Source organism: Morone saxatilis, unplaced genomic scaffold, assembly GCF_004916995.1.
Source record: "Morone saxatilis isolate NCDOM2014 unplaced genomic scaffold, NCSU_SB_2.0 Contig12, whole genome shotgun sequence".
In the NCBI taxonomy this organism is placed as follows: domain Eukaryota; kingdom Metazoa; phylum Chordata; class Actinopteri; family Moronidae; genus Morone; species Morone saxatilis.
This window is the reverse complement of record NW_023339674.1, coordinates 4,873,623-4,887,426: the sequence shown is the minus strand read 5'-3', so window position 1 is coordinate 4,887,426 and position 13,804 is coordinate 4,873,623. Positions and strand designations below refer to the sequence as shown.

Sequence of the window (13,804 nt, the reverse complement as noted above, 5' to 3'; positions counted from 1 at the left end):
TGCTCTGGGAATTTGTGATCAGGACTGTTATCTATATAATGGACTACAATCCTTACCTACGACTGCAGCTAATGTTAATTATTTCCTTGATCAATCTATGAATTATTTTGTCTGTAAAATGTCAGAAATTTGTGAAAAACGTCCATCCAAATTTCCCAGAGCCCAAGATGAGATTTCTAATTTTGTCTCGCAGTTCAAAGCCCAAAGATTTTCAATTTATAATGATATAAAACAAAAAAAGACCTAAAGAGGAATCTGATATCAGCAAATCTTTGATTGAAAACTGACTCAAACGATATAGATTATCAAAATAGTTTAGACAAATTTTCTGACCATCTAATCAAATAATCTACTGATCATTTCAGCTCTACAATTAACCAAAAAAAATGTGAGTATTACTGTATATGTTATGCACAGCTACTTTGCATAGCACAGTAATTAACTTGACGGTATTGTGTTACCCCACGAGTCTGTGTGTACTTTGAGGAGTAGGGCATTGTTTTTCATTCCAAGGTCTCATCTAGCTCAAAGCTAGGAAAAGAAAGCTGCTGTCAATACATGATTATTTTTAGATTGCCTAGCAACTGGCTGCTCCTCATGACAAGAATTATCCAGGAGGGTGTATGTGCTCTCTGTACTGACCAAATGTTACTACAACTGTGTGTTTCAGAGGAAGGCCTGCGTCTGTTTGTTGGCCCTGGGGGAAGTACAGCCCTGGGAAGCCATCATCTTCCCACCAGGTGAGATAGTCACTGAACAATGATTTGCTCTTCGTAGTAGATGGAGAGGTCGGGGGTGGTTATTATTGGCTATTCCGAATTTTCTCTGGATAAGAGTACACAATATACTGTTTATTTTAATGTTTTATGCTTTTATTGCAGCAATGCCTCTAGGGATGGCAATATCAGTCCGACCACTTTGGTTCAGAGTTAGGGTTAAACAACTACTGGATGATAGTTTGTCCAAAATTTCTCATGTCTCAACAACGATTGGATAGATTGCCCCTGACAATCTTGGTGCACACACACACGTACCACACTGGCACCATCATCAGAGCAGATGTGCCCAGTACTTTTGTTTTATGACTAAATGCCTGCAAAACTAATGACATTGCCATCAACCTCAGCTACACTTGTGCCGATTAGCAAATGTTAGAATGTTAAAATGCTAGGCTAAGAATGTTAAGTTGGTTAAACATTATACTTGAAAAACATCAGGATGTTATCAATTATATAGATACAATGTAGATGTAAGTCCGGGTCAAGCCACCAAATATCTGCAATGGTGAGAGTAGTTAAATGCAGCTTATAGACCAACTAAACCATCAAACCACCTTTCTTCATATATGTGCTATAAATATGCATAGCAACCTCTACTGGTTGAAACCCAACTATTGTAATTTGATTTTGCTATTTGTTAATCTGTAGTTTGGAGTTTTGATAACTTGTGTATTTAAATGGAGAACTGGTTTTGTGGGGACATATTTTAACGTAAAAGAAGGGAATGATATGCATTCAACTCTACTGTATGATACATGAGGCAGTTATTCCATTGGGTTACTAAATTTTTTTTTCTTGTCATCCCAGGGTTGGTGCTGGAGCGTACGAGCAGGTGGTGATAAAACGTTAGACCTGAAGCCTATCAGAGGTGGACTGACACTGCTTACATAAAAAAAAAAAAAAAATGGATGCAAGCCTGTGTCCATTTCAATCTGCATTCCTACAGCACACACATTACCTGATCAGCACAGTGTCTGACCTGATCACTCGGTGAACAGTTGACGTTACAACAGTGCCCTCCTGTGTTCATATCTCCTACATGCAGCTCCCTGATAAGATTTTAAAGAGCGAGAGGTACACAGCCATCAACTCGGTGTAAAAATACAAATGTGAATTAAGAGAAATGACGCATTGACCAGATTGTTCCAAACAAACTGAACCTGTCAACTCTTCATTTTCTGGGTGTATGCGCATCTTTTTGAGGTCAATGCTGTGACTCCGCACCCAAACACACTCGATTTAAACCGTTAGAAAACTGGAGGAAAACATCATCTCTAATGTAGGACAAAAAGGACGAGCGCCGTGTGCGCATCATCAGAACGAACTGAACTCTACACTGAAGAGGAGTATGCCATGTGATTTCAATACATTCCCTTCGTCTCTCTGTGTTTGTTTTGGACTTCCTTCTCAAATAGGACGTTCCAATTAGTATTTGCCTATAAGCTGCTAAAAAGCTGTAGTTGTTGGCACTCTGTGACGGCCGTGGGTGTTTTTGAAGGAGAATATTTTACTACATAGACGAGGCATCAGACTTGAGCTATTTGACGTGTGAACGTGGACGGTGCGTGAATGTATGTGTATGTGGTTGAGGCCACTTTTATTAATTAGTAACAGTTATCCTGTTATCTTCGAGTGGAGGGATGTGACATGATCTTCTTTAAGGAATACTATATTTGTATTTGCGAAATGGGAGAACATGACAACTTGCTTACTTGATATCGTAGGAGTTCCTTGTTCTTATTTGTTTTGCTGCTGAGGATTGTTTTAGAAAATCCTGCAGTACTAATCTGCTCTCTCTAAAAAAAAATCTAACTTTTTGACATTTGCTTAACTATATGAAATGTACAATTTCTTTTAAAATCTGCAGTTACCAGAAATGGGAACTTATTCAAACCCCAGTAACTGCATTCTGGCTTCATATTGTTCCCAACGTTGCAGTAAATACACTTTGTTTTGGGCTCTACAAGCTTTTATGACATTTACTGCACTCTGTCACTGAAAGGCAGCAAAAGTGTTATATCAAGTGAAAGGTAGATGGTGAGATGCCTTAGCTAAACTTAACTAAAATTTACTTACAGATTTTTCCTATGCTATTAAAAATATCCATTTTTATGAACGGATATCTTGGTTAATTCAGTTTTTTATTCCATATAACTAAAAGCAGTAGTTCAATCCAATCGTAAGAGACAATAACCTAGCTAACCCTATCTACCTAAGGGTAACTATCTTAGCAGATTTCAGCAAAATCCATCTATGCTTTTAACTCAAATTCATGTGCTTTGGTGTGATTAAGCTCAAATCACATATTTCAAAAGGTATTAGATTGTACATTAAAGTATGTATATTATTTTTTATTAATTTCAATATAAATGTATTAATAGATATAAAGACACCCAGAAAAACAGATACATTTAACTCCTATAATCTAGACTATAAATAATCAAAATAAAGTTTATTTTCTTAAACTAGTTTAAAAAGGACAAGAAAGCTGAAGGAGCACTTACAAACTGTGTATACCCCTTAAATTCCCTAAAGATTATCCAAAGGTAGAATGCAGTTTTTTGTTTATTTCTTTTTTAGGTATTACGTAAATCAGCCTAAAAAGTAAAAATGAAGATATTACTTCTGTCATGCAGTTTTCTAGCCTTTTTCGGCCCCCAAACGTACTGCTTCTGTAAGGTCCTGCTCTCTGCCTTTTGTAGAGCAGTAAATACCGACTATAATAGGGGCTTCTATGATGAATATCACTATAGAAGGGCATCTATCTAATGCCCAGCATTTCAGCTACGTATCTATTGTATAACTACGCTTTGCAACTCAACTACATCTCTCTGAGCTGTCCTGTTGACCAGGAAGCTTGCATCAGTGAACAAATGGAAGATCCTGTGACGTTACAACGATTTCATTTATGTGCAACTGATGCATACTGTAGTTTGTTTCACTTTAGGATTGTACAGTAAAGGACTAGTTAAGTAATCCACTGCCATGAAGAAAATATTCAACAGCACCTGTCTTTTAAAAAGACCCAGGCTAATAGTTCTGTGTGTGTATGTATATCTCCTAACATCAAATCAAACTATTGGAACTGAGAACAGTCTAATAACCAGTCTAATAACCAATGCATTCAATACTTGATTAGTGCTACAAATAGAAATCTAACAATATAAATCTGCTGAGAGTTTTGAAATCCTGATAGTGGCACGCATGTTGACTATTTGCATTTCCAGCCCAATAGGAGATTAAGTGCATAATTTCTTCAGTTTATTAGCAAATTAGCCAAAGTACACAACACACTGTTATTACCTGGGAACGGTCAGGCCTATGCATACTGAGGATATTATTACATTATAACTAGTGAAAACAGACTGTACAGTATCTGTAATCTTCTGTCTCCTGTCATAAGCCATAGTAGAGGTAGGATACCTCCTCTTCTAGATAAACTATATTCATGTTCTATCAATATCTGCACAAGCGTCATCAGTGTATGGTGTTTTAACTATACGTCAGTGTTCTCTGTTTTTATGTTCGTATGTTCTGCATGAGATGTCCTTTTGTTAGCTTGCAGAACTGACACATCTTCATGTTAACCTAATTTAATATTGTGCCATCTGTTATTCTGGATAATTCCACATCGAAGGAACATTTTCGCTCGTCTATTTAGCATGTAGGAAGTCATTCTGTTCTCATAACTTCATGTTAAAGACAGATATCTGCACAGTGTATGATGTAACTGTAAGTCAGTGTTCTCATTTTGTTTCTTTTTATTTTCGGCATGGTTTAAATGTCCTACATTAAGTCACATCTAGAGGATATCATCGTCTTTGTTTTTGAATCTTATATTGCTGATATTGTGCCATATTTTTGCTAAATATTTTATTGTTAAGGACAAAAAAGTGTTCTCACTACATAGTTAAGAAAGTGTTAAGTGTTTGATTTATGGCTACCAAATATCAACTATTGGAGGTTTTTTGTGTGTTTTTTGGATAAAAATCACTTGTTTTACCTGTGTGATACAGGTATGTTCATCTTGGTACCTAACATGTTGTTACAAACATGGTTTCTTCTCTTCTGTGAAGCTGTTGTCTATATAAAAACTGTAAAATGTATTTTCCTGTTAAGTGATGTTCTGCGCTGCGCTGTTCTGACACTGTCCAGTGTTTCCTGTTACAGACTTGTTCTTTCGACCAACATTTGCTTCCTTAACAAGTGTACTGGATGCTTCAAATGTGTACCTTGCACTGTTGAATAAAACAGTTAAAAACTTTGAGCATTGTGAGGATTGTGCTTCAACCTGGGTGTAATGTACAACAATCACAAAGAAGCCAACTGATGTTTTTATTTGAACTGATCTGCATTTGTTTCACACTCAAAACACAAAGTTTAGTACAACTCATACTGTTCAGTAGTCACCAAGGGAAACCATTTGCTAACTCATTTCCCTTTAAACAAGTAACCTACTTGTCCCAATATGTATGTTCTAGATCAAATATTTGCCTCCCAGTCCTCCTCTTGCACAGCATTGTGGGAGCACCGGCTGGCCTCTGCATATCCGCTGTCCTCCAAACCATTATGATCCTCTTCTTCAAGGTCTAGAAAGACAAATTAAGTGTCACAACCACAGAAAACCATTCAGTCATCAAATTCATCAGATAAGCAGAAGAGCAGGAAATAAACATTGCACAGTCAGCCACTGAGCCGCTCCACTGAGCTGTGGAGAGAGCCGATTGGGGAAATGAAGCTTTCGCCACTTAATGTGATGAAGCCATTGAGCTGAGAATGGTTCACAGTTATGAAGCATTTGTGACATCTGCTGGGCAACCCTTGGTATTGCACATTATTAGTATTGGAAGGATTACATTTCAAGAATATGATGAAACTGAGTCAGAATGTAAGTGGTGTTTCTGCTGTCGCTGCTATTTGGCTCAGTACATGTTATATTGTAAAAAAGGACCAGGGTCTTCTCACTGATGGTCTTGTTTGTTTATGTAGGTCACACAAAGGCATCAGTATTAAATAGATAGTGTTTCACTTAAAAACTTGTAGGTTTAAAATATTTGCATATATGTTCTATGTATGTGTCGCATTAGGTGGCCACGACTTACATTTCAAAGTGCAACCTGTGTTGTAAAGTGACAGATGAATGACCTTGACTCCTTGAAGCGGAACTTCACCAGTGGAAAAGAAATGCATCTCCCCCACTAGAAGTGAACTTTCTTATTGATTTTCACAGTTTTATACATATAACAGACGCAGAAGTGTACATTAGTACCTTCCTCCTGTACAAGCACAGCAGAGCGGTCCTGGCTCAGTTTAATTTCAGGGTCCTCCATCAGGATATGTCTGAGATTACTCAGACTTCCACTCAGGGCACTGACTTTGGGGCAGCAGGACCACAGTGCAGCCAGAGGTACACACACACACCTACCAGCACACACAAAAGGTGACATCAGGGATTTTTGTTCTTGTTGTCAATTTCAAAACAAGCCATGTAAGCCTGTAAGGTTGTAAGCTCTGCATTCATGGCAATAAACATTTGATCGCAAAAAATATATAGATATGAGAGCCTTGTGATAGCTGTGATGCCAAATTTTTAGAAACATTTTTCAAATAAAAGACCAATAATAACATTCAAGGGAGTGTTTTTTTTTTTTACTGCCTGCTACATAAAAATAAAAATGTGCGCAAATAGATTTTAAAAATATATAAAATAATATAGGAGATTGGAAAAAACAGCTAACCTTATAACCTTTTAATTTGTTTGACTTGTTATTTTTACTGTGGTATACTGATACCTTGTAACTTGATAACATGGTAGAGCACAGCCGGTATCAAAAGTACAGATGCTATAAAAGACAAGGTCTGTGTTCGTCCTACAAACTGCCTTCTGACTCACCGTGACCATACGGTTCCTCCTCAACTTCCTCAAAGAAACACACCTGTGCAGTTTTTTAGACTCCTGTTGTCCTTTGCCGTTTGTCCAAAACACCTCTTCATCCTCTCCTTCCTGATCCTCTGACACACCTCTGCCACACTGCTCCACCGGATGTTTCACCTCTGCTCCACATGCAGCTGTGAGGTACCATATATATATATATATTTTTAAAAGAGAGACAAGCTTTCAGTGTGCCGTTTGCCACTTTAAAAAGTTCAAAATATTCCTAGTGGCTTTTAGCTCCTTTCCTTCAAATAAAGGTTTCCTTGTGATCAAACCCAAACTATCTGCACAACTTCTTAGGAATCTTAACTGCTGGGATGTTCACCTGTCTGTTTCTCTTCCACGTCCACGTGTCGCTCTAACGCTCTGAGACATTCCTCCACTCCTCCCTCAGTCAGGCACAGTGTGTAAGCGTCATCCCTCTCGCCAGTCTTCTCCTCCATCCACCTTCTCTTCAGCTTTTCTGTCCAGTACACCACCTCACTCACCAGGACCCTCCGCAAAATGTTGTTGTCACGCAGGCTGGGGTAGTTTATACTATACAGCTGATATACAAAGACAAAATCAGAGCACACAAGGATTATAATATATCTCGAGAGCCTGTTATGGTCACTAAGCCAAATTATTACTTAGCAGGCGTAGGGACATGTGACTTTAAAAAACCTATTTTTATTGCCTTCATAACTTTTACCTCCAGAACTGAAATCAGTCCGTTGCATCCATACTCCAACTGGCTAGTTAATTCATCTATAATTAACATTTAGTTTTGACTGTGTGTTAATTACAGGTTTCTAATTTTAAAAGGGGGCAGTGCCTCAGACTTACAGTTCAGACTACCAAGACTACAGATGCTGTAGCTGCAGTCACCAGCAGAGGTCGACAAAGTTAATATATTACTTATGTCCACCGCTTACCACCTTCCAATGGAGGAAATCAGGTCTGCTGAGTCAGTGAGCTCCTTTAAAAAGGTCCAGTGTGTAATATTTCAAAGGATCTTATTGGCAGAAATGGAAATATAATATTTCTAGGTATGTGTTTATAATCACGTGAATTTAAGAATAGTGTTTTCTTTAGCTTAGAATGAGCTTTTTATCTACAGAGGGTCCTCTTCCATGCCGCCATGTTTCTAGTTTTCTAGTTTTTCTCGAGTTTCAAGGCCTGTAGTGGGCCCTGATTATCCACACAAGGAAATAAAGGAACCGGGAGGAAGTGGAGGCCAACAAGGTGATTCCCCAATCGGCACATAGAGGACCCCACATCCCTATCAAATGCCATCCTAAATGCTCTATCCTAACAACAATGGGAGTCCTGTGAAAGTGCCCTTTTTGGAGCTTAAAAAACTTACTTTTTGTCAAACAGAGAAGACACTTACACAGATTCTTCAATTTATACAACGCGTTAATTGTACTTTACAACCATATTGGTTAAATATCTGAGGATTGTAATGATGAGAACAAGTCTAATAAGAGTTTAAAATTAACATTTATACAAAATACCTGTAATAAAGAAATTGTTTCTTTTACAACGTTTTATCTCGTATGTTTTTATAGCGTAAGTTGAAATTTTCTTGACTTGTACCGATGAATGATTCAGTTATAAACCCTTTTAATTGTTCAATTTTTTTGTGAAGCACGTTGTCAATGTGAAGTAGTTTTATTTGTCCTTCTTGATTAGATAGCCTGTCATAAATATCGTCCTTTTGGTTGCATCCATCTAAGAGGAAAGCAATTCTGGATCCAAGATAGATTAAATACTACGATACTTTGCAGTCTACTGGATTTTGATTGTTCTCAAATAACAGGAATTGTTTGAGAACAATTGGACATTTTGTTACAGGATGGATGTGTTGAAGTCAACTGCAGAACAATTTTCTAATTAGTTTGGGTTCCCTTGGATATTGTTGTAATACATGTTGTGTATTTATGGCCAATGATAATGTTTTGTGTACTATGGTGATCTATGAGTCAGATGGCTGAATATAAGGAAAACGTACAACAACCTTGGACAACCAAAATTGGAAAGGGAGTTGTGCAACATGTTAATTTTAATAAATTATTCTAACAACCAAAATAAAGTGTCACAGGTTTCTGTCAAATGTGAAAGCTCACACGTTGTTTTAAAACATGATTTTTATACTATTTCTGCCTTTATTTAATAGTAAAACTAGAGAGAGTAACAGGAAATAATGGGAGAGGTAAAGAGGGGAACCCATAAATCTCACACATTACAGGTGTTTTCGAAACACTGGGCCAACATGATGCCCGACTCAGCAGTCTATAAAATAAAAGTCTACTCACCAGTGTGTATGAAAACACATCATCCGCATCATCACCAAACAACATGTTGCAGTGATCTCTCCCCACGCGCCGGTGAAACACACCAATCTGGGAGCAGAAGCCGACACTCTCCTGCTGGCCTGGCGGTGCCTGTCCAACCCCAGTGAACTCCACCTCATAACCATACTCCAAACACACCTTCAGAGCCCTGAGGAGGGATGTACTGTTACCAGAACTCTGTGTAAATTAAGGTATATTCAACGGCGCTGATGTTTTTTATGGACGATTTATCCACTAACATTCCCACATTGTTTGCACTGTCCTTAACACTCAACTTGGTGCTGAAAATGGATCTTTAAAAACCACATACCAGGACTGGAACTCTGCTCTGGTCCACTCAAACTTGTGGTCAGAGTGCCTGAAACCTGTCAGTCCAGTGAAAAGGGGGTTGAACTCGGAGTTTGGGGTGCTGACGATAACCGCCACTGGGATCATGTAACCAAACACCACCTGAGAGAAGCACTCCACATCAGCAAGAGTGAGGTGCTCTATGCTGCAGACAGCCAGAGAGGAAACGTGATGGTAAATAACGGCACAGAGAGACACAGGGGAAACAGAAAGGTGGAAAACCACACAGAAGCATAGAAAGACAAACATTTAGTAAAGGTATGAAAACTCAAGACACTCAATGTTTAAGGCCAAACAGCCCCTTACAGCTCTATGCTGGTCACCAGATCGAATCCTCTGAGGCGGACGTCTTTTTGTGTGACTGAGCCCTGGTACAGCTCAACACGCAGCTGATCATAAGTCGGCTGCAGATAGTCAGTTGATATAGGGCCTAATCCATGCCTGAAGGAACATAGAAGCAGAGTTAACTCATTATCAATCCGCACACTATTAGTTATAGCAACAACAAAACACACAAGGTGATAGAAGAGTCAAAAGATCAAGCGATACTCTGATCATCATTTGATCTTTTGTAACCTTTTTATCTACTGAGCAGGTGAAAAAGCGGTAATTGAAGACAATTAACTTTTAAATGTTTAACCCAAGTAATCACAGTTTTCTATGAGAAAGGACGCAAAAATAATTATTGTTTAGCATTTAAACTACTCACATTTAAACCTTTATGAAACCAACTCTTTAGATTAGATCAAGTTTTAAAAAGGTTTTCCCCATGTGGCACACTAGTCCAGGCTAATCTAGGCTCTGAGTCAGTTAATTGATTCAATGATAAAAGCACTGGATGAGCTGAATTACGTCATTTATCAACCTTTAGTATAGTTATGGGATCATATTGTGCTGTTGTTTTACATTAATGATCACAAGTAGACTGTATTTTGTCCGATGTACTGTGTGGATATGGTGGTGGGAATTCATGGCACTGACCATCAATTAGACCATTTTATGTGACTTCCATCCACAGCAGGGTGTCATTTTTATTTTCATTATTAATTAATCTGTGAAAAATGCCCATCCCATATTCTCTCGGTCGAACAGTCCAAAGATATTTCAAAATATCTTGTTAAATTATTTAAAATGTAAACACCAACACCATTTGAGAAGCTACAACCAGGAAATATTTGCAATGTGTGCCTGATTAAACAACTGAAACGACTCACTGATTATAAGCATTTTCTGTTGATGGACTAATCGATTAATTAATAGACTAATCTGCCATATTGTGCATCTGCAACTTTAATGTGCATAGACCTTAATTATTAAGTATGCAGTCATATAAAATGTTTCAACACCAAACCAGGTCACTATGTAAATACAGTTAAATAGTAAAGTAAAATATGCCAAACAATCCATATTTATAGCATACACATTTTGCACTAAAATACTACTAAATACAGATTTTCAACTGACAAAAACTGGTTTAAGTTGCATTCAACTACTCTCACCACAGCAAACAGAGCACATACTTGTTGGCATGACTCTGCAGTATATCCACATCGTATAATAATAATAATTTTCACTAAAACAAACTATTAAACCTTTGGATTCTGTGACATTTGCTGGGGTCTTGTCTTACATCACAACATGTGCAGGCCAGAGAGTCCCTGCAGCACTGCAGTCATTCATCCTAATGCTGTTCTTAAACACACATTTCCCCTGCAGCCCTTAAATCACATACATCTTTTTTTTCACTTTGGCACCGTTGATGTCCACTCCGACCAGCAGCTCAATTTCACGGTGAAACTTGAGTTTTTTGAGAAGGCTGCACTCGCTGCACCCCAAGTCCACCACCTGAGGGACGAGGACAAGGTGTGTGAAATAAAAAGCTGATGGCCAATTACTAGATTTTAAAATAAATAAGTAAATAAAGTTATTAAGACAAGGAGCCCAAACCCCTGTATGAAGAACTACTGATTTAGAAAGTGCGTGTAAAAGCCACGTTAGCTTCCTGGCGTTAATTGGCTGGCTGAAGAAGTTAAGCGTTTGGCTTTGCACTTAAACAGATCAATATGTTGCTCACTTAAAGCAAGAACTACCTTTCTGGGTTTGTTCCTCCTCACAAAATCGATGACAAATTGATGTCTCTGCCTGTGCAGCGACGGGCTGAATATCGGGTCCATCTTTCCACGGTCTGTAATAACGCCGCCGGACCACAGGAGGCGCTGTTGTTATCGAGCGTTAACGCGGTCATTATTTAGTTTGGACGGCGAGGCTTGCCGTCCAAAGGTAATTATCTCTTTTCTCAACACTTTTATAGTATAAATTAAGTATTTATTTACTTATTTATTTGTCTATCTATTTATGTTATTATTATAATTGTGTATCTGTTTTTTTTCTATTTATACATTTTAGTCCTTTTTTCTAACTGTTTATTTTGTGTATTTATTTTTATTTATACATCTTAATTGAATTAATAAATCTTGAAGTTTTAAATTAATTTGTTTAGGTTTTTGTATCTGACTCTGTTTTATTTTGTAAATCCTTTTCGTATACTTAGTTTTCATCTTTTTCTAATTCTGCCTGCAGTGTTTCCTCACTAGGGGGTTTTAATGTGTTACATTTTGCTTGAATTAAAAGTGCTATAAAAAAATAAAGTCTCATTGATTGATTGATTGATTGATTGATTCAACTTTAATACTTTCACTATGGAGTACCCCTGATGAGCCCCGACTAAGAGAGATATTTTATGGGTATTTAATGATATATTAAATTTATAACAATAACAATACAGAATCCAACGCATTAAATACAGGAAGTTGAATTTTGAGTTGATTATTTCTCGAGATTATTGTCCTTTATATTTTTAGGAGTATTTATTTTACAATTCTCTGTTTGTATCATATATATTTTTTCAACTTTTAAATAATCATACATACTTAAAAAGGCTTCTCTTTTGAGAAATTCAGTGCTTTATTCTCCCTGACTACTTTGGTGGTTGAACATGGATGCCTCCATAGAAGAGACAAAGAATGAAAACGCTCACTATTCCTATTTTCAGGTGAGTATACATATATAATTAAAACATACCTGTATGTACATTGTTACAAAATTAGTATATTGTATTCCAATCTGTCAATACATCCTCCTAAATGTCACACACAGGGTCATTAAACCTCATTTTGGATGTTTAGAAAGTTGTTGTATGTGAGAGCTCACATATGAATTAATAGCATATAATTTGTGTTTTTTTTCTTTATGTATTTATTTATTTATTGCCAGTGGCCATGCACATAAATCAACAACAAGAAGACATACTTTGATCAGCTGTACTGCACCACATACACACAAACTCCCTGTCTGAACTGAGAAATGCCTAAGAGAATATGACATTCCCTAAACTGAGAAACAACATGTCATTAGACTACAATTAATGGGCCATATTGCATGGCAGCCTGTTCACACCTTGCTAAATAATGATGTCTCAAGCCACGGGGGCATGACTCTAATCAAAGGTGTTAAGAAAACACCTTTAAACGCAAACATCGTACAGTTCTCCTCATCAAAACATGATGTAATAGTTTGGAAATAGGGAAGGTTGTGTCCTGAAAACAATATGGGCTGTTTAGCATTTCAGCTACTCTCAAAATTAGGTTTCAAGGCCAAAATCATGGATTAAAGCAAAGGAAGTGGGCAACAGGCCATTAAAATGACCCAGAAATTTAAGCTTGTGACATACAGTGTGCATGTAATGAACAATTATCGACTGCCATAACTGAATTCAGTTTATTCTTTGAAGTGTTTTTTCAAACAGTCCACCATGTTGAACCACCATGTTTCTACAGTAGCCCACTGGGCCTTTCGTTTTTTTGGGAAAGTTTCATGGCCACTGTAGTTTCTCTTACACACTCATTCCTTCTTCCTTTCTCATTCCCCGGTCGTCAAATACTGACACGAGTGGTGTTCAGTTAGGTGCAATCTGCAACTTCAACTCAACTTCAACTTCAACTCTTAAATCCTGCTAAAATATACACACTGGTCCTCTAAGTTACTTCTCTTTCTGGAACTGAAAACACTAAACCCGCTTTCTGAAACAGAGCCCTGTTCTCTACTAACTCAACAACAAAATCATCTTTATTCGCTTGATGCTCCACTATGTCCACAAGTGACCATCATTTTTTTGGTTCTGAGCAGCTAGTGTACAGTGGGTTGCTGAAAACAGCTTCCTGTTGCAGCTAAAAACAACACTGTGAGAGTGACGCAAAACAGTAAAGTTCATAGGCTGTAACACCTTTCAGATGACACAAAGTCATTTAATCCATTGTTTATACAGTGCTGTGATTTGCCCCCTTCCTGATTTCTTATTTGTTTGCATATTTGTCACATTCACTCATGTTTCAGATCATCAAACCAAT

General features: G+C 37.5%; 2 protein-coding genes across 3 annotated transcripts in view; one reads left to right on the top strand and one right to left on the bottom strand.

The window, feature by feature from the left end:
• The window catches only part of fam102bb (family with sequence similarity 102 member Bb), an 18,147-nt gene extending 13,101 nt beyond the window's left edge, over positions 1-5,046 (top strand). For both annotated transcript variants that reach the window (XM_035653447.1, XM_035653448.1), the window contains exons 10-11: positions 671-740; positions 1,587-5,046. In XM_035653447.1, coding sequence (XP_035509340.1) covers positions 671-740; positions 1,587-1,629 — 113 coding nt within the window. In that variant the 3' untranslated portion in view covers positions 1,630-5,046. The remainder of the gene's footprint in view (positions 1-670; positions 741-1,586) is intronic.
• Positions 5,047-5,106: 60 nt separating this feature from the next.
• On the bottom strand, positions 5,107-11,596 carry henmt1 (HEN methyltransferase 1). The gene is made up of 9 exons (XM_035653828.1): positions 11,489-11,596; positions 11,131-11,243; positions 9,705-9,839; positions 9,361-9,543; positions 9,012-9,198; positions 7,040-7,259; positions 6,716-6,848; positions 6,049-6,200; positions 5,107-5,368 (listed from the first exon to the last, which is right to left on the bottom strand). The coding sequence occupies exons 1-9, from the start codon at positions 11,570-11,572 to the stop codon at positions 5,262-5,264; spliced, it is 1,314 nt and encodes a 437-aa protein (XP_035509721.1). The 5' UTR covers positions 11,573-11,596; the 3' UTR covers positions 5,107-5,261.
• Between the last annotated feature and the right edge of the window lie 2,208 nt (positions 11,597-13,804).

Excerpts from the sequence above, each read along its gene's own strand:
- henmt1 (XM_035653828.1), bottom strand. The coding sequence starts at position 11,572 with ATGGACCCGATATTCAGCCCGTCGCTGCACAGGCAGAGACATCAATTT. Across the intron at positions 6,201-6,715 it reads GAGTCTAAAAAACTGCACAG|GTGTGTGTGTGTACCTCTGG; the intron begins GTGTGTTTCTTT and ends GTGTGCTGGTAG. Across the intron at positions 5,369-6,048 it reads TGTGCTTGTACAGGAGGAAG|ACCTTGAAGAAGAGGATCAT; the intron begins GTACTAATGTAC and ends TTGTCTTTCTAG.